The following is a 21,101-nucleotide window of genomic DNA, read 5'->3' on the forward strand; positions in this document are numbered from 1 at the left end:
GTGGGTCACCACCCACAGCCTATACGAGCGTGCAGGATGATGGTCGCGATGGTCTTGACCATCGCCACTGCGAGCAGAAGCCTGCGGTTGAGCTTTTCAACCGCAGGGCCAGGAGTGATTTTGGCTCTATCAGAGCCAAAATCACTCCCACTGACATCACTAGTGATGTCAGTGGGGCCGGCTTCTGACGGTAGGCGGCTCCGTCTCAATCAACATCGACAGCACGCCTTCTTTGATCAGACACTACGAGCGAAGGAAAGTCCTTCGCTCGTCGCATCTCGCACATGCGCACGACGGAGCTCCCTCCGTCGTGCGTATGCGCAGTGCAGACCATCGATCCACTTGCGAGCGGACAGCCGCTCGCGAGTGGGTCTGAATCAGGCCCAGAGTTCCTAAACCCAATGCTAGACTGGTGCTGAGACACTTCTTGGCTGCACAGAATAATAAGTCCAGGTCGTAGCCCCCCTAACAGTGTGTGTAACACAGTAACTCCCGGACACACGGCATCACACCATGCAGGCAATGGCGTTAGCTGCTGGTTATTACTGGTGCACAGCGGGGTGTTAGTGGACATGCAGTACCCTTTGGTGGAGAGTCGTGGGAACAGAGGATGAATGGCAGAAAACACTTGGCTTTGTGGGCTCTGGGCGGAGGGGGTGAGGCACCTTCACACACATACGTGAGACGGAAGAGAAGAGAGACGAGGTAGAAAGCGTTAACTACACCAATTACATTATACAAAGTCCGTACACAGGTGCAAGCATAGATTATATTCAGCATAGGTATTTATGGTGCCACAAAGCTGTATCCAGAGCAGAGTTGTGTCATATCCAAGAGCAACGCTGCCTGACGACATGACTGAAAAGCACAGAAGTCAGAGCTGTATTTAGTAAGAGGTCATCAGCAAATTACAGCCACCTAGAGATAATAAACCCTTCTAACTACAGGAATAACAGATCTATGAAAGCAGCAAGCAAACTGCTCAGCGCGTGCGTAACACCGCTCAACGCGTGCATAATACTGCTCAACGCGTGCGCAATACTGCTCAACACGTGCATAATACTGCTCAACACGTGCATAATACTGCTCAACACGTGCATTATACTGCTCAACACGTGCATTATACTGCTCAACACGTGCATTATACTGCTCAACACGTGCATTATACTGCTCAACACGTGCATTATACTGCTCAACACGTGCATTATACTGCTCAACACGTGCATTATACTGCTCAACACGTGCATAATACTGCTCAACACGTGCATAATACTGCTCAACACGTGCATAATACTGCTCAACACGTGCATAATACTGCTCAACGCGAGCCCAACACTACTCAGCGTGTGCGTAATATATAATATATCTGAGCATGTATATAATACTTAGCAGGTACAGAATACTTGGTAAATAATACTTCTTAGCATGCATAGAATACTATGTATATAATACTTGGTAAATAATACTGAGCATGTATAAAATACTTAGTATTATATACACGCTAAGAAGCATTATTTACCAAGTATTTTATACATGCTCAGTATTATTTTCCAAGTATACTATACATGCTAAGAAGTATTATATACATGGTAAATAATGCTTCTTAGCGTGTATATAATACTATGTATATAATACTTCTGAGCATGTATGTAATACTTCTTAGCATGTATAGAATACTTAGTATTATATACACGCTAAGAAGCATTATTTACCAAGTATTCTATACATGCTAAGAAGTACTACATACATGCTCATGAGTACTAAGTATTACATACATGCTCAGAAGTATTATATACATAGCATTATATACACGCTAAGAAGCATTATTTACCATGTATATAATACTTCTGAGCATGTATGTAATACTTCGTAAATAGTACTCATGAGCATGTATGTAATACTTCTTAGCATGTATATAATACTTCTTAGCATGTATAGTATACTTGGTAAATAATACTGAGCATGTATAAAATACTTGGTAAATAATGCTTCTTAGCGTGTATATAATACTAAGTATTTTATACATGCTAAGAAGTATTACATACATGCTCATGAGTACGATTTACTAAGTATTATACATACTCAGAAGTATTATATACACGCTAATAAGCATTATTTACCATGTATATAATACTTCTGAGCATGTATGTAATACTTAGTAAATAGTACTTATGAGCATGTATGTAATACTTAGTAAATAGTACTCATGAGCATGTATATAATACTTCTCAGCATGTATAGAATACTATGTATATAATAATTGGTAAATAATACTTCTTAGCATGTATATACTTGTCTATAGAAGGGCAGGGAAGTTTGCACAGGAACCTGGGTAAAAAAACAGCAAACTCCTGTGTGCGGTCTGGAAGGTACCTGATCTCTAGGAAGGGGATGTGGGGGGGGGGGGGGGGTGTGAATATTTTGGGGTTCCCCTTTTCCTCTAAGCAGCCTGCATGTATTATTTGCCTGCGGCCTTTTCAAAGCCTGTGATAGTTTTCCGGGAAAGGAGCAAAGCTCGGCAGGGACAAGGGGCTTCCTGAGACCAGAATAGAATAATGAGGGAACAATGGACGCCCTGCGGCCAGAGGATTACTCATGAGGCTGGAATGCATCATCCAGAGAGCACATCAATGGTCAGCGCAGCCTTCCACCTAAGGTCCACGACAACTGTGCGCTGTAAGGAGAGATCCCAGGGACCCCATAAAGGACTTTTACTGGGGTGTGAGGGATGGAAAGGGGAGGAAACAAACGAAGAAGATTCAGAGGCATAATTGAGCATGAAAGCTGCCGTCCTCCCTGTGCCAATCCCACCAACCACACACCAGGAGATCCTGGAAGTTACCACTTACTGTCCATACCAATAATACACCTATGCTGCTTGACTTGAATGCTCTGGCATGCACACCTGACCATGCATTAGCTGCTGCCTGCCACAAGGTGGCACCACAAACCCGTGTGTGACCTACACCCCTATCAAGAAAAAACATTCCGTTCATTGGTGTCTATGTAATATGTTATTGCACGTCATAACGCAAAGTCTAATAATCTCTAAACATCATTATTCAGGCTTCACCCTCACACTTCAGTATGGGAAAACAAAAATTATACTATAGTTAACCAAAAATACAACTGTTGTTTACATTCTGTCAACACTATAAAGCCTGAAGTAATAATACACACTATGGACAATTTGGAACCGTTCAACTGTACACCGGATGTACAAATGTGTCCTCATATACCATTGCTGCAGTCACGCCATATAGTCCTCCACGGCGAGTCATATCCCGTGTGGCTTTTTTGGTTAGAATGTGCATTATACTCGATGAACCGCTTCACAAGACTGCACTGATTCATTTGATCTGTGCGGCACTCGTACACCTGCGTGCGTCTGAGTCTGTATACCGAGTGCTACCATGCAGCGGCCGCAGATTTTATTTCACACAAAGTTCCGTTTCGCCTTCCTATACAGATTCCGACTCCGTCACGCACACAGGTGTACGAGTGTCGCATATCAAATTAATCGGTGCAGTCTCGTGAAACAGTTTGCCGCATACAACTAAAACGCTTATTACAGCGAAAAAGCCGGCAAAACGGACACTACACCGATGGATTCTCACTCGTGCAAGGCATCTCGCACCGCATGGCGTTTTGTGGCTAGGTGCATGTGGACACATCTGTAACCAGTCCAAAATGGTGTTGCAGGAAAGAGTCTATCCGTTAGATCGCTCTGTGACCGTACTTGACCGTTTCCAAGGCCTTATCTGATGAATGTTAAACGACGCCATCCCAAGAGGATGTTTCTATAATCCACTTCTAACTTTGTTCAGCTGTACTTACAACGTATCCATTCCCACGGTACTAACAAACGGGAATAGGTTATAGAAGAATAAACCACCGCAGTAAGCATCCGTCTTACATACTGCCGAGATGTTCCAACGGGCCGAGGACAAGAACCTTCAGCTGACCTGCTGGGCATTCAACCGCGGTTCTTAGTGGTTAGAGGGGCTGATTCACAGCTGCACATAAGTCTGCCTTGCGACTAAATCTTGCGATGTGCGAGCGTCCGTGCCGAGTATACGCAACTTAGAGCAAATGCGGGCGATTCGGAATTTTACCCATCTCCTCTTGTTGCTGAGTGAGTGTAAAGGGGCGACAATCGGGCATTTGCACGTCGGCTAAGCGCTCTGAGGGCGCGCAGGAGGAATTCTGGGCTATTTGTCAGTGATGATCTGATCTCAGACACATCTCTTGCGCCAGGTTTGGGGCTGGTGTAAATGCGCGCCGATGTCTATTTTCACAAGCGAGGCGGGAGACTGGAGCGTAATCGGAATGAGGCCCATAGAATCTATTTTTAGGAAATAATTATCTACATTATAGCTGTTGATTTATAAATGACTATTTTGGGGGGGGGGAACTTATTGTATCTTGGGTTATAATTGTGAATTTGATTCACAAATAATTTTTACCAATTTGCTTACACCATAAGCCGGACACTTTAGGAACTGTGGGCATTCCCTCCTACAGCGCTGGTGCAGTTTATTGGGATTATTTTAGAACATTTGCTTTTCATAAGACGGCTCAGAGGTTTTATATATTTACTAACTGGCGATTCCTTCATGTATTTTTGGGAGACCATCTGTTATTATAGGATTTTGCATTGAACGCATGTACTACTGATGGCTATATTAATGGCTTCATAGGAGTAGAATTTATATATTGCGACACACACACGCACGCACGCACGCACACGCACACACACACACACACACACGCACACGCACTCGCCTCTGATTATATTTCCATCCTGTTTTATTCAGCACGAGCACCGATAATATAGGATATTGCTTTGGGGATGCTGCTAATCAGTTGCTTTATTATGGCCCTAAACCAGGTAATTGGAATGTGGGGCGGACGTTCATAGCAGTATGGCAATGTGAAGCGAGTACCTATCCCTTGATTTTAATTTTTTTTTTAAGAGTAAAGAGATGCTGAGAGATTAAGGCAAAGGTACAGTAAATCAAGTATAAAAATTGCAAAACTAAAAACGAGAACCCCATAATGTAAAGGGACAGAAAACTATTACAATGAAAATAAAGACGACTTGAGGAGCTTGGGACCCTGCAGAGCCAGCGCGATCTCCTCTGCACCTGGGCTGTATATAAAACACATTATGCAGAAAACGTTCTGTATTTTGGGGACAGCTCAGTCACCTCTATAGATGAGGCAATGTCAGGCACAGTGTTGGGAGACTGCAGCTTTATACTTCCACCCTGTGCGCCAATCTACACATCACATCCGCTCTGCATTCATTTAGCTCTCCAGGAACGAGTATCCTCCCGGTGAGCGTTCACTAACAAGGACAAGGATCTCTTTCACAGGCTGGGGCACAGAGCGGCGTGCAGGGACAGTAAGGTCACTGTACCTACTACACCAGGCAGGAGTGACCCACTGACAGCTCAGTACATAGAGGGAGGCTGGGAAATCGCTGGAGAAGTGACTGGAAATGATTTACTGATGAGGGCGCAAATGGTCCCCCACTGCAACTTTTACATCCCAGTTCTGATCCCAACGGTGGAAGAGACAGTAAGCGAGAGAGTGTGAGACAGAGGCAGTAAGCGAGAGAGTGTGAGACAGAGGCAGAAAGCGAGAGTGTGAGACAGAGGCAGAAAGCGAGAGTGTGAGACAGAGGCAGGAAAGCAAGAGAGTGTGAGACAGAGGCAGGAAAGCAAGAGAGTGTGAGACAGAGGCAGAAAGCGAGAGTGTGAGACAGAGGCAGAAAACGAGAGTGTGAGACAGAGGCAGAAAACGAGAGTGTGAGACAGAGGCAGCAAAGCAAGAGTGTGCGAGACAGAGGCAGGAAAGCAAGAGAGTGTGAGAGACAGAGGCAGGAAAGCAAGAGTGTGAGAGACAGAGGCAGGAAAGCAAGAGAGTGTGAGAGACAGAGGCAGGAAAGCAAGAGTGTGAGACAGAGGCAGGAAAGCAAGAGTGTGAGAGAGGCAGGAAAGCAAGAGAGTGTGAGACAGAGGCAGAAAGCGAGAGTGTGAGACAGAGACAGAAAGCGAGAGTGTGAGACAGAGGCAGAAAGCAAGAGTGTGTGAGACAGAGGCAGGAAAGCAAGAGAGTGTGAGAGACAGAGGCAGGAAAGCAAGAGTGTGAGACAGAGGCAGAAAGCGAGAGTGTGAGACAGAGGCAGAAAGCGAGAGTGTGAGACAGAGGCAGAAAGCGAGAGTGTGAGACAGAGGCAGAAAGCAAGAGAGTGTGAGACAGAGGCAGGAAAGCAAGAGAGTGTGAGACAGGCAGGAAAGCAAGAGAGTGTGAGACAGAGGCAGTAAGCGAGTGTGAGAGACAGAGGCAGAAAGCGAGAGTGAGACAGAGGCAGAAAGCGAGGGTGTGTGAGACAGAGGCAGGAAAGCAAGAGAGTGTGAGAGACAGAGGCAGGAAAGCAAGAGTGTGAGAGAGGCAGGAAAGCAAGAGAGTGTGAGACAGAGGCAGAAAGCGAGAGTGTGAGACAGAGGCAGAAAGCGAGAGTGTGAGACAGAGGCAGAAAGCGAGAGTGTGAGACAGAGGCAGAAAGCAAGAGTGTGTGAGACAGAGGCAGAAAGAGAGAGAGTGAGAGACAGAGGCAGAAAGAGAGAGAGTGAGAGACAGAGGCAGAAAGTGAGAGAGTGTGAGAAAGAGGCAGAAAGTGAGAGTGAGTCAGACACAGAGAAAGTGACTGAACATTAGTGTCCCAGGCGTTACTTCCACTTTACTCCGTAACAGGAACCACGTTCACTCTCTCTATTACATACTAGATGTGTGATGAGATAATGGTTATCCCCCCTACTCTCTCTATAACATACTAGATGTGTGATGAGATAATGGTTATCCCCCCTACTCTCTCTATAACATACTAGATGTGTGCTGGTGTGATGAGATAATGGTTACCCCCCTACTCTCTCTATAACATACTAGATGTGTGCTGGTGTGATGAGCTAATGGTTATCCCCCTACTCTCTCTGTAACATACTAGATGTGTGCTGGTGTGATGAGCTAATGGTTATCCCCCTACTCTCTCTATAACATACTAGATGTGTGCTGGTGTGATGAGCTAATGGTTATCCCCCTACTCTCTCTGTAACATACTAGATGTGTGCTGGTGTGATGAGCTAATGGTTATCCCCCTACTCTCTCTATAACATACTAGATGGTGCTGGTGTGATGAGCTAAAGGCTATCCCCCTACTCTCTCTGCTGATCCCAACGGTGGAAGAGACAGTAAGCGAGAGAGTGTGAGACAGAGGCAGTAAGCGAGAGAGTGTGAGACAGAGGCAGTAAGCGAGAGTGTGTGAGACAGAGGCAGAAAGCGAGAGTGTGAGACAGAGGCAGAAAGCGAGAGTGTGAGACAGAGGCAGAAAACGAGAGTGTGAGACAGAGGCAGAAAACGAGAGTGTGCGAGACAGAGGCAGGAAAGCAAGAGAGTGTGAGACAGAGGCAGGAAAGCAAGAGTGTGCGAGACAGAGGCAGGAAAGCAAGAGTGTGCGAGACAGAGGCAGGAAAGCAAGAGAGTGTGAGACAGAGGCAGGAAAGCAAGAGAGTGTGAGACAGAGGCAGTAAGCGAGTGTGAGAGACAGAGGCAGAAAGCGAGAGTGTGAGACAGAGGCAGAAAGCGAGGGTGTGTGAGACAGAGGCAGGAAAGCAAGAGTGTGAGAGAGGCAGAAAGCGAGAGTGTGAGACAGAGACAGAAAGCGAGAGTGTGAGACAGAGACAGAAAGCGAGAGTGTGAGACAGGCAGAAAGCAAGAGTGTGTGAGACAGAGGCAGGAAAGCAAGAGAGTGTGAGAGACAGAGGCAGGAAAGCAAGAGTGTGAGACAGAGGCAGAAAGCGAGAGTGTGAGACAGAGGCAGAAAGCGAGAGTGTGAGACAGAGGCAGAAAGCGAGAGTGTGAGACAGAGGCAGAAAGCAAGAGAGTGTGAGACAGAGGCAGAAAGCGAGAGTGTGAGACAGAGGCAGAAAGCAAGAGAGTGTGAGACAGAGGCAGGAAAGCAAGAGAGTGTGAGACAGAGGCAGGAAAGCAAGAGAGTGTGAGAGACAGAGGCAGGAAAGCAAGAGTGTGAGACAGAGGCAGAAAGCGAGAGTGTGAGACAGAGGCAGAAAGCGAGAGTGTGAGACAGAGGCAGAAAGCAAGAGAGTGTGAGACAGAGGCAGGAAAGCAAGAGAGTGTGAGACAGAGGCAGGAAAGCAAGAGAGTGTGAGAGACAGAGGCAGGAAAGCAAGAGTGTGAGACAGAGGCAGGAAAGCAAGAGTGTGAGAGAGGCAGGAAAGCAAGAGAGTGTGAGACAGAGGCAGAAAGCGAGAGTGTGAGACAGAGACAGAAAGCGAGAGTGTGAGACAGAGACAGAAAGCGAGAGTGTGAGACAGAGGCAGAAAGCAAGAGAGTGTGAGACAGAGGCAGGAAAGCAAGAGAGTGTGAGACAGGCAGGAAAGCAAGAGAGTGTGAGACAGAGGCAGAAAGAGAGAGAGTGAGAGACAGAGGCAGAAAGTGAGAGAGTGTGAGAAAGAGGCAGAAAGCAAGAGTGAGTCAGACACAGAGAAAGTGACTGAACATTAGTGTCCCAGGCGTTACTTCCACTTTACTCCGTAACAGGAACCACGTTCACTCTCTCTATTACATACTAGATGTGTGATGAGATAATGGTTATCCCCCCTACTCTCTCTATAACATACTAGATGTGTGATGAGATAATGGTTATCCCCCCTACTCTCTCTATAACATACTAGATGTGTGATGAGATAATGGTTATCCCCCCTACTCTCTCTATAACATACTAGATGTGTGCTGGTGTGATGAGATAATGGTTACCCCCCTACTCTCTCTATAACATACTAGATGTGTTCTGGTGTGATGAGCTAATGGTTATCCCCCTACTCTCTCTGTAACATACTAGATGTGTGCTGGTGTGATGAGCTAATGGTTATCCCCCTACTCTCTCTATAACATACTAGATGTGTGCTGGTGTGATGAGCTAATGGTTATCCCCCTACTCTCTCTATAACATACTAGATGGTGCTGGTGTGATGAGCTAAAGGCTATCCCCCTACTCTCTCTATAACATACTAGATATGTGCTGGTGTGATGAGATAATGGTTATCCCCCTACTCTCTCTATAACATACTAGATGTGTGATGAGATAAAGGTTATCCCCCTACTCTCTCTATAACATACTAGATGGTGCTGGTGCGATGAGATAATGGTTATCCCCCTACTCTCTCTATAACATACTAGATGTGTGCTGGTGTGATGAGCTAATAGTTATCCCCTACTCTCTCTATAACATACTAGATGTGTGCTGGTGCGATGAGATAAAGGTTATCCCCCTACTCTCTCTATAACATACTAGATGGTGCTGGTGTGATGAGATAAAGGTAATCCCCCTACTCGCTCTATAAACATACTAGATGTGTGCTGGTGCAATGAGATAAAGGTTATCCCCCTACTCTCTCTATAACATACTAGATGTGTGCTGGTGTGATGAGCTAAAGGTTATCCCCCCTACTCTCTCTATAAACATACTAGATGTGTGCTGGTGCGATGAGATAAAGGTTATCCCCGGCAGCCGTCTCCATGACATCATGTTGGTGAGATTACCATGATTCATGGAAAACACAGATCTCCCGACATATGTTTACAGCATAGGGGACAGCTGCCGAATTATTCCCCCCATGTCTCATGAATGTCAATCATCATTCCTCCGGCCCCGGGTGGTAGGAGTCACAGCCCCGACAATGAGGACCACCACCCTGTTATTGTTTATAACGTACCAACATTTTACTACAGAGTAAGTAACACACACACACAGGAGCGCAAAGAGCTTACACTCTAAATACGCCAGGCCTCCTCCAATGACAAGGAAACAAACTCAGCCCAACAAAATAACAGTCAAACAGGATAAAGCCCCAACCCCGGATACCAACAAATCTTTCCTATTGACACACTGCTAGACTAATACCTTTATCAGTATATTCTGCAGGGTAAAGAGCGATTTCTTATTAAACACAATTTAAAAACACATCCTTCACCCAGGTTCCTGAGAGAAGCTCTGCAAGGATGTTCTAATGAATGAGAATCACATTTATATATATAAAATCTGCACCATACATTTCTCGAAAATAAAAGAACTTTAAACTCACTAAAGGCGTAATATAACCTATAGCACAGAATACACGCCAATAGATCGGTTTTGGAGGGCACAGCTCATATTGTGGATTTTGGCATAGAGGCGGGGCCTGAGATGTGACAGGAAGAGGGGGGGGGGGGCAGAGATAATTAACTACAGTACAGCTTTTAGTCTTCCTCTCACTCCCTAAGATGTGGGATGTGCCATTTGCAGTTTGTACTGGAAGGGGAGGTAATACTCCACTACATTTTCCTTATTCTTTCTTTTTTTTTTTTTTTTTTTTTAACACAGCAGCAGGAAAAATTCAGGGTTACACTGAACAGTGCATTCACCCTCATGCTTCATGTGTGAACATATTAACCTGGCTCTAGCAAGTGATTAATAACCGTACTGTAAGCATTATCTCTGTAACGCAAGTGCTTTTCTTCAGGCCGTTGTTCTAAGCTCTGAGCAGTTGCGCAAATGTGAGACAACTACCCGTATGGACCGCGCACATACATAGGTGACAAGTCACCGACATTATAGATATAGCTATATATATATCTATATCTATAACACACACTCTGCAAAAGGTGAAGTAGTGCAAACACAGTGGCGGTAGCCATTTAGTAGGTCAAACGAAATACCAATTAATTAGGAACCAGCATCCTTGAGGTACGAGGCACTATATACTCCATGCTGTTTATAGGAACTAGTGGCATCATTAAAGCATTTATCAATGAGTGATATTCCAGTTATCACTCGTTACTAATCTTAAATGGCGCTCCAACCAATCAGCTCCAGTCATTTTTCAAGCACATGGCAGTTAGGGGCTGATTGGTTGGAGCACAATTTATGATTAGTAACGAGTGATAAACAGGAATATTACTCGTTGATAAATCTGGGCCTTAATTCCTAGTGATAGATAGGCAGCATTACACTGGTCCAGCCCACAGCATGGCTTCCTCCTCGGGCAGATAGGTGGGCGTGCACCAACACAGGCTATGAGCGAGGTACCGGCAGCAATTAAACAGCATTACCTAGATTACTCCAGCTTTGCTCTACAGATTTATAGGACGTTATAATGCATAAAGCAGATGTGTTGCCATCTAGGAGATACCAGAGACCAGCGTCTGATGATCAACAAGCCTGATGCAGGCAGGACGCACAGGCAGTGTACGGACCTGACCGGCGGCAGATAAATAACCCTTTAAAAGCTCCAATCATTATGCGAACAGTTCCGGGACCTCAAGGTCGTTAGGAAACCGATAAATTCATGTAATGGAGCCTTGTGTGCATTCTAATAGGGTCAGGGAACTGCACCAGGACACGGGTATCTGAAGCGGCAGCCGCAGATCTCAGCCAGACGGAAGCCATTATCTTCTGTTATCCATCACTGTAGAACCTGAAGAGCTCGCCGCGGTATCTTGTAATAGAATTACAGGTTGGAGCGCCCGGCACGAGCCACTTGCAAAAAGATCTTTACACCCATGGCGGCAATTTAAGCCAGGGTAGCACATTCTATAGACGACGGACCGATTATCAGACTGGCTGAGACATGAGACAAATGTCTGATAACCAAATAAAACCCGCTGAGATGTTATAATCAGAGGAAGATGCAGAGACTGGCAGTAACCTCACAATTACAGCGATGCTGCCTTATTTATTTTACTAACAGGTATTTTTTTTTTCTTAATATTCTTTTTATTGACTCTTGCTACAAAGTCTCTTCCCCACATTATCCCGGCACAGTCTGGGAATCCAGGCCCGGCACGGACTGCGCAGCTGTAATGACCGTAGGGTGCAGACAGGCCAGTGCATAGTACTAGTGTCATACAGGTAGAGCTTCTCCCACCATGCTACAAGCAGGGACCTACCCCGGCGCGCCGCTTACCTGACACGGAGACGGTGTGGGCTCTTACGCCGTGTTTCTCGTTGTTGGCCAGCCTGTAAGAGAGAGGGTTGAATCTGTGAATGGTGCACATTCTTCATGGTAACAGAGACTTCTGTATTCATTCTCACAGGCTACCTTCTGTAATTAGCCGGACTGTACCATTCCTCACAGGGGGGAGGGGGGGTTACACAAGGAAAGCACCAGTGACTCCTCCTGCTGAGCTGACATTTAACGGGAGGCTGACTGCAGAGCGCAGAGAGTACGTGTAAAGATTTTACTGTTTCCACAGCTGCGTGTCAGATTATATGGCCGGCTACGCCGTGCAGTTTTATCTGTGCCCAGGATGAATCCATTAGCGTCCTAATGACATGTACAAGAGTCGCTCTGTGTGAGGCATATACAGAGATCTAGAAGAGGGGTGAGTGTGTGTGTGTGTGTGTGTGTGTGTGTGTGTGTGTGTGTGTGTGTAAATCCTCATGGCTGGCTTGCACTTCCTTCCTTTACCAGGTTACTGAGTAAGCTGGAGATCTCACTACATAAACCTCAGCTCTCTTCTAACAGGGGGGGGGGGGGGGGGGGGGAGGAGCGAGAGAGAGAGAGAGAGAGAAAGAGAGAGAGAGAGAGAGAGAGAAAGAGAGAAACAGACAGAGAGAGAGAGAAAGAGAGAGAGAGAAAGAGAGAAACAGACAGAGAGAGAGAAAGAGAGAGAGAGAGAAAGAGAGAAACAGACAGAGAGAGAGAGAAAGAGATAGAGAGAAAGAGAGAAACAGACAGAGAGAGAGAGAAAGAGAGAGAGAGAAAGAGAGAAAGAGAGAAACAGACAGAGAGAGAAAGAGAGAGAGAGAGAGAAACAGACAGAGAGAGAGAGAAAGAGAGAGAGAGAGAAAGAGAGAAACAGACAGAGAGAGAGAGAAAGAGAGAGAGAGAAAGAGAGAAAGAGAGAAACAGACAGAGAGAGAGAGAAAGAGATAGAGAGAAAGAGAGAAACAGACAGAGAGAGAGAGAAAGAGAGAGAGAGAGAAAGAGAGAAACAGACAGAGAGAGAGAGAAAGAGAGAGAGAGAAAGAGAAAGAGAGAAACAGACAGAGAGAGAGAGAAAGAGAGAGAGAGAGAAAGAGAGAAACAGACAGAGAGAGAGAGAAAGAGAGAGAGAGAAAGAGAGAAACAGACAGACACCCAAAAATGTCTGTAGAGGAAAAGAAAAAACCAAACTACAAAAAAAATATAAAAAAGGAAGTTGCCAGAAGTGAAGGGATCCGTGTGAGGTTGCGGGGAGGTGGGGGGGGGGGGATATTTGGGTGGTCTATCTATTTTCTAGGCATATCAAATTTCCTGTCTGTAATCATGGACACGTCAGGAGGACCCTTCTGGATGATACTGGGATGCTATTTGTGTCATGTTTACAGCTTATTAGTTTCTGATAGGCAAGTTGCCGGATTAGTTTATAGACTTAAACAGGTGCTTGTAAAATAAAAAAATGTAGTGTTTTTGGTTTCTGCCTATTTTCTTTTTGCATTTGAATGCAGTAGAAATGTCTCTCCCAAAAAAAAAAAAAAAAAAAACACTGCAAAAACAAAAATACTTACTTTGGTATAGACGGCAGCGCTCTTTCACCTTCTGTTTAGAAAGAGAGAGAGAGAGCGAGAGAGAGAGAGAGACATGTCAGCATCATTGAACACCACAACACATGCAGTAGCTTCCAGCGGACCCGTCACTTGCAGAGAGTGAGGGCAACCATTCTGTATGCTTGTGCCAAACAGGCTGCTGCTGAATGGGAACTAGGTGGACTATCGGTTCATCCTACAGAAGGTGCTGTCACCGCGGAGCGCAGGTAGAGAGTCCAGTATTAATGTATACACAATGTATCGCAAAAAAGGAACACATCTGACCAGGAGATTACCCAAGTAACACAGAATGACTATTATATATTACACACACATATGTCCGGAGCCCAGATGTCACTACCAAAAGCCTCGGCTATTATGTCCACTCGGCGGTTGGATATTAACACCATGAATACAGTTACATTAGTGGTAAAAGCAGTGTCACTGCTGTGGTGACAAATCCCCAGCGTTAGGCGTCACCAACTCACACGGAGTGAGACAAACAGGTGACGTTTTCTGGCACCACACAAAGGAAGTTCTGCGGATCAGGTTACATTGTAACTGGCTGTATAACAAATCTCAGCAACGTGTTTCAGCAAAAAAGTGTTCTGCAGATCAGGTGCAGGCGTGCGGGAATAAATAAACCCCTCTATAGCCACAGCGTTAGGGGAAGTTCCGAAGTAGAACAAGACGGACTCGCTCAATTGATCTGAACATACTGGAGGCAGCCAGGCAGAGTAGCCCATGAACAATTCACAAGGATTGACAAAAGGACATCACAGAGGCACCAAGTGCCTCATACCTCCGCAATGTCAATCGTAGCATATTGATAAAATGCTTTCTCGTGAAGACTGGTTTAAAAATGGCTGCTTCCAGTAGGTCTTGGTCACTTTAAAAGCATTTTATGATTTGTAATTAATTCTGAGTGTGGCTATTTGAGAACAGCCTCATTAAACGGTGTTGACAGCACAGCTCTTCCGTTATACGACACCTTGCTACACATGTACGCTGTGATTGACAAGGGGTCACGGAGAAAAGCAGCGCCACTTCCCGGCGTTTTAACCCCATCCCTGCCAGATCCCAGCAACCAGATTCTTCTGATTTTAAATGTAGCGAAAGAACAAGAATCACTGGTTAAATAAACCAGGACCGTCCATAAGTATGAGCAGGCGCAGCGACCAGCGTATACAGCAATAGCAGCCCAGGGTGGCCATTCTAAGCTCAGTAGTCTCAGGGAGGGGATCTGGGCTCACCAGTAACCACATCAATCAAATTACTAATAATTGGGAGGATTGCTCAGAGATACGTACAACTGCGGAGGGGGGCGGACAAACCAGGGAGGGATCCCAAGACAGAGGTTTATAAAATATCACCCGGCAATGACATTTTCGCCAACGCAGCTCACGGATTCATCCAATATTCCCCAGCAGATACATTTATTGCCGCACATGTCATAGTTCATAATACAGCTACGTATTGCTTGATCAGCGACTGCGCAAAAACGTTCGCTCCTGAAATCGATCAGCAGATGGAGAGAGGGTCTCTATGGGACAGGGAGAACAGACATCCTGGTTTAACAAGGGACACCTGCTACTCACATCAATCTGTGAAAGATTATACAGAAGAATGGCACCATCATGCTCTGCTTTTATCATATATAAACCAGAATATTAAGACCTGGCCTGTAGCTACTGTATAACCCCTGGGGGGTCTAGACGGCTGTCTCATCACACGCGTTTCACATTTTCACCACTTTAGTTCCTGGCTCCAGTGTACACTAATAATCTACAAGGTTACATTTTAGGAGAGGCTGTGGTACGGACCAGGCACTGTCGCTGAGGATACAGAAACGGCAGCTGTTCCACGCGTTACGTAGTATCACATATCACACGTCCTAGTGGGAGCACATTATTGGTGTATTAAATGTATCAGGCTACAATCTCCCGGAGACCAATCGAGGATACCTGTGCATCTGCTACATACAGCAATAGTCACACAAACGGTGCTACTAACAGCTGCAGTCAGGGGGAAGATTATACATTGGACACAATACTGGGAACATGGGACAGTAAGCCTGAAATGCTCTGTAACTGAAATTCAAAAATACTTTGTAACATTTGTACATTTCCATTCAACCACTTGTGAGTCTAAACCCATCTGCAGAGATAACATTGTAACAAGTGAGAAGTAAGGTGTGCTTATTAGCTCACTGATCTAAAATTGAATTTAGAAACACAGGAACATCTGCTATTGCTCTGCTTCTGAAACATGCAGTTAAATTATCATTAAACCCTTCATGTGTAAACTGATACATAAACAAATGTTGCCGTATCACAAGTTCAAACCACAAGTGATAAGTAATGGTGTAGTCTTAACATCTACTGAAGAGGTTCATCATTTTATCTGTACATAAAATGGCCTTTATTACTCAACGGCAGAGGTAACGCTTCGTTATAATGATAGTAATTAATCTTCTATAACAAAAAAAATCACCACTTCATATCAGGCCTATAACAAAAAGGGCTGGTATTTAGTTTAAAGCCAGTTATTTACAGTGGAGTCCTCGCCACTCTCCCACACATACATAGAATCCCGCCCTTATTATAATTCCTTGTACTAAGATATTAGAGACACTTGAAATCGAACATATGGCCCCTACCGAGGCCGGATGAACTCGCTCCGCCAGGCGATCACAGATAGGCATCCACTGATAGAATAGAGAGGGTGGGAGCTCACCCGAGTAACCTGAAGCAGGGTTGCATAAAATTGGATTTAAAAAAATAAACTGATTTATTTGATTTAAATAGGATTGTTTATTATTAAAACTTTAATAAACGTTTAAAAAATGTAAAACATTTACTTACATTTTTTTTAAAAAAATCCTATTTAATTCCAAAAAAATCTAATTTAAATCAAATAAATCCATTTATTTTTATTTATTTTTTTTAAATCAGATTTTTATGCAACCCTGATAACTTCACCACTCCTAGGTACTCTCCCTCTCATCGCGTGTTACTGATTCCACTCACTGCGTAGTGGGCAGGTACTACGCTGCCACCACCAGACTATGTGTGGTCGCTGCTGCAACACTTCCAGGGTAGTACCTGCTAAATCCCACTGGTCTCATACTCTAGATCAGTCTACACGGTAGCTGGCAGAAGGTTTCAGTTTGGAAACATTGGGCTCACCCAAGAATAGCCGAGAGAAGGGAATAGCATTTTGCACTATTCTGCTGGTCACAGGATACAGCAGATGCCTGAAGGCAAGAGGTTTGGTGCTTAATGTCTTTAAAAAGACAATTATTTCATGGCATACAGATGTTCTTCAGAAGTATAGTCCTCCTCTCAGAGAGTGAAAACCATCATTTTAGCTGGTACCTCAGAGGGCAAATCCGCCCTGAGAGTTTCTTAACCAATCAAGCTAAGTGCATGTACTGCGGGGAGTGCACAATCCTGTGTATATGAAACCCACTTGGACAGATAACTGCTGCCAAGGTTCCGGAAAGTCTGGAGTGGAGGGATAATTCCATCGAAAACTTTCTTCCAGGATCCTGCTAAGGAGACCTCATCATCTCTGGTAGCATTTTGGGCTCCATAGGCACAGAGAAAAGATCTCCAGGTCTCTCTGCAGCTCCAAGGAAACAATTGGCTGGCTGTGCTGGCCACCTCTCCTTGCCACTCTGAGCCATGAGGCCGCAGGACAGGTTATTCCAGTTACCTGGGAAAGTGACAGGAGGAACCAGCATCCCACTGAGGGTTTCTGTTCCCCTTAGACCACCAGAGAAGAGACGAGTACATTGGTACTTTAAATTAGGGATGTGCAGGCTCGGATAGGTTCGAGTTTGCACGTGGAGTTCGGATTTTTCCCTCCAAAAAAACGGAACTCAGAAAGAGGCAAAACGTCATCTTACATGGACGAACATCATCATTCCTGGACTTTTGGGATAGGTGCCTAGTATCGGGTAGGACCCCCTTCAGCCCGGCAAAGTGCAGCAACTCAATGTGGCATTGAAGTGGACGGAAGACCTCTGGAGAGATGTTGACCCATGACCTCTGGATAGCTTCCCACAGCTCCTTGATATTTGTAGGTGCAGGATCTTGGGTATGAATTGACCTCTCCACTTCCTCCCATGCTCGATTGGGTTCATATTGGGCAAATGTGGTGGCCACACCATTTGTCAGAACTCTTCAGAATGCTCCTTGAACAAATACTGGACAACTTGGGATCAATGACAGGGTGCATTATCCTGCTGAAATATTCCGTGTTTCTTGGGGTACATGAAGTCCATGAAGGGGTGTAAATGGGTTTACTGGTCAATGACATGTTCAGGCGGACCAGCAGACCCAACCCATGCCACATGCACACAAGCCACACCATTATGGTACCACCACTAACCTGCACGGTGCCTTGTCGACAACTAGGGTCCATGGCCTCATGGGGTCTACACTCCACCCTAAACCTACCATCAGCCCGAAATAAACGGAACCGTGATTCATCGGAACACGCCACATGTTGCCAGCGCTCCATGGTCCAATTAACGATGTCACAAGCCAAAGTGAGGCGCAGTTTCCAGTGTTGTAGTGTTAACAGGTGCACTCTGGGGGTCTTCTGCTACCAATCCTATGGAAGCTAAAGAACGCTGCACTGACCTAATGGATATGCGTCTGGTACCTCCTACATTGAATGTGGATGTGATTTGAGCCAGTGTCGCTTGTCTGTTACCAGGGACAATTCCGGCAGAGACGCCGGTGGTCACAATCATTAAGTACCTGAGGTTGGCCATTGTGCTGTCCAGGTGCGAAGTGCCTTTGTTAAAACACGGGGATAAGTTTTCACCATGGCGAAAAAAAGTGCAGAACTGGGGTTTAGGGGTGTAGAATAAAATAAAATAGCCGGCAGCCTTTTTCATGTCCCCTAAAAGTAATCTGTGTAAATAAAAAAAAAAAAAATACTTTGGACACCCACAAACATGTACTTTTGGGGGCGGAAAAAGAAAATATTTGGGAACAAAGGGGGTCATTCAGACCCACTCGCAAGCGGCAGTACGCTCGCAAGTGGGTCGATGGTCCCCACTGCGCATGCGCACGACGGCAGGAGCTCCGTCGTGCGCATGCACGAGACCCGGACTGCGACAGCCAAGCTGTCGCTCCGGGTCTCGCACCAAAGGGGGCGTGCTGTCGATGGTGACTGACAGCACGCCCCCTTTGGTGGGCGTGCCGGACAGACGGAGGCGTTCCCATGGGAACGCCTACCGTCTGAAGCCGGCCCCACTGACATCATTAGTGATGTCAGTGGGAGTGATTTTGGCTCTGATAGAGCCAAAATCACTCCAGGGCTTGTGGCTGGGAAACCCGACCGCAGGGTTTCCCTCGCAAGTCCGATGGTCGCGATGGTCAAGACCATCGCGACCATCTTTTTGGACGCTCGTATATGCTGTGGGTGGTCACCCACAGCTATACGAGCGTCCAGGAGGACGCTCCATTTTAGTGGAGGTGGGCCCTGATTCAGAGCGAGCGCTCTGGTCAGAGCGTCTGGCTCTGAATCAGGGCCAAAGTTTTAAACTAGCGAAATTGATTCACAGGGGGTTCCCCAAGTATGCGGCAGGTGTTTTCTAGAATGCGGCTTGTAGCAGCGGGTACATTTTTGAAGAAATTATACAAACAAAACTTTAGGAACTTTGATGGGACTAGTTATTTTTCCCCCCAAAGAAACCTAAGTGCTATTCTTCACCACTTCTACCAAAGCCACATCTTGTGCACCTTCCGCAGGTATTTAAAAACCCTACCGGCAAAATAGAGGATACCCATAGTGATCCCCTATGTCAGACCATCTTTAGGGGGGGGTGCCAGGACGATTTCCCTAAAATTCCCAGGACTTTGATACTTACCTTTCCGCCGGGTCCCGGATCCTAATTGAATGCGGGTATAAGCAGGCACGTGCCCGATACTTTATTCCTGCATAAAATGTTGATGAGGGTGAAAAGTCCGACCTCGGACTTTTCGCCCAATATAGAATACGGGTCATACTCTAGGTCTGGTGTCCTGCACCGGGCTTTACTTGGCCCTACAATACATTATACTGTAATACAGGCGTCCTTAGGACGCTTCAGACGGTCACACTGCTGCCCTTACAGCTCCCCGGAGCATCCTCAGGATGCTCCGGTCATTGCTGTAATCACTGCCAATTGTGCCCCCGCCCCCATGTGACATCACACGGAGAGGGTGTGGCCCACAACAGGCCCGCGAATAATGTTATATATATCAAAATGGCCCTCGGCAGAAAAAAAAGGTTCCCCACCCCTGGGGTAGAGCATGTGTGGAGGAAGGGTTAGGTGTATGACACATTAACGTATGACAAAAGCGAGCCGAGCAGTAACATTTTAGTGAAGCAAGTCAATGGAAAAACGGATTAAAAACCATTAAAAACGATGGACTTTATTTTATACGAGGTAGAGACCGATAAGTATTATCTGGTTTCTCCAGAAAAATTGATGTAAGCCCTGTTTACTGATACAAAAATTAAGTTTTTCCCTTATTTTTTTTTTTTTTTTCACTGTTTCTATTTCATTTATGTGAAAAACGATTCTGTTACTTGAAACGAGACCAAATAAATACAGCACAGGGACAGACACTTAACCTGGATGGAGTTAACTTAAGTGGAGACTGTTTTCTCGTGGACAACTTTATGTGGCCCATTTGCGTGTCACGTTAATACTAAATCTTTTCATGTCGCCTTTAGAAGGAAAAGCGACTAATGTCGTCTACAAGGCGATCTTATAAGACCTTTTTTTTAAAAAAAAATAATAAATAACTATCGATGTAAATTCCAAATAGCTCCCATGCGGAGCCAGGGTGGGTCACTAGTCATATATACACATGGCTTCGCTTTCAGGAGAACCTTAAACCAGATGCCTCCTTGCTCTGAGGATACAGACAACCCTTTGTGGGTTAGGTCCCAACCACATCCCCAAGCGCAAACGTTCCCAGAACTTTTTGCCTATTCCTCATCACATATATTAGTGGAAGAGGAAAGGAAACCAGTACAGAGGGTTTCATTATTTGTCTGCAGCGGAACCCTACCCCCACCCATGCACAGGAGCAGCCTGGTCTGCAATGTAAGAGACTATAATTTATATGTATACTAGACATAAAGCACCACGGTCACCTTGAGGAAGAGCTGCGGATCGGGAGACATGTTTTCATCATCAGGAGCCAACATGGCATTACAAGACATAAATGTTTAGTGACAGTCTGGGCTGGCACATGCGGCACAATGCTCTGCCAGTGCTGAGCGGTGCGACGATTGACTTGTCAGGGACAGAAGGTGATCCAGAACCGCAGAGAAAACTCATTTACATCTTAATTTAGCTTTCAAACCAGGCGACAGGACTGAGTGAAGGGAAAAGCTATAAAGGGAGAGAGAAGAGCGATGCATAGGCCGGCCGGGAATGTGCTGAGTATCGGCACAA

General features: G+C 45.6%; 1 protein-coding gene across 12 annotated transcripts in view; it reads right to left on the bottom strand.

Annotated features, from left to right (window-relative positions):
- The window catches only part of PTK2 (protein tyrosine kinase 2), a 263,844-nt gene that overhangs the window by 77,562 nt on the left and 165,181 nt on the right, over positions 1 to 21,101 (bottom strand). For 6 of the 12 annotated variants that reach the window (XM_088448066.1, XM_088448067.1, XM_088448059.1 and 3 more), the window contains 3 exons: positions 13,616 to 13,646; positions 12,030 to 12,082; positions 582 to 665 (listed from right to left, as the gene is read on the bottom strand). In XM_088448066.1, the coding sequence (XP_088304192.1) occupies positions 582 to 665; positions 12,030 to 12,082; positions 13,616 to 13,646 (168 nt within the window). The remainder of the gene's footprint in view (positions 1 to 581; positions 666 to 12,029; positions 12,083 to 13,615; positions 13,647 to 21,101) is intronic. The other 6 variants (XM_088448065.1, XM_088448063.1, XM_088448064.1 and 3 more) reach the window with 3 other exon arrangements.

This window comes from Taudactylus pleione, unplaced genomic scaffold, assembly GCF_031769625.1.
Source record: "Taudactylus pleione unplaced genomic scaffold, aTauple2 ptg000450l, whole genome shotgun sequence".
Classification (NCBI taxonomy): domain Eukaryota; kingdom Metazoa; phylum Chordata; class Amphibia; order Anura; family Myobatrachidae; genus Taudactylus; species Taudactylus pleione.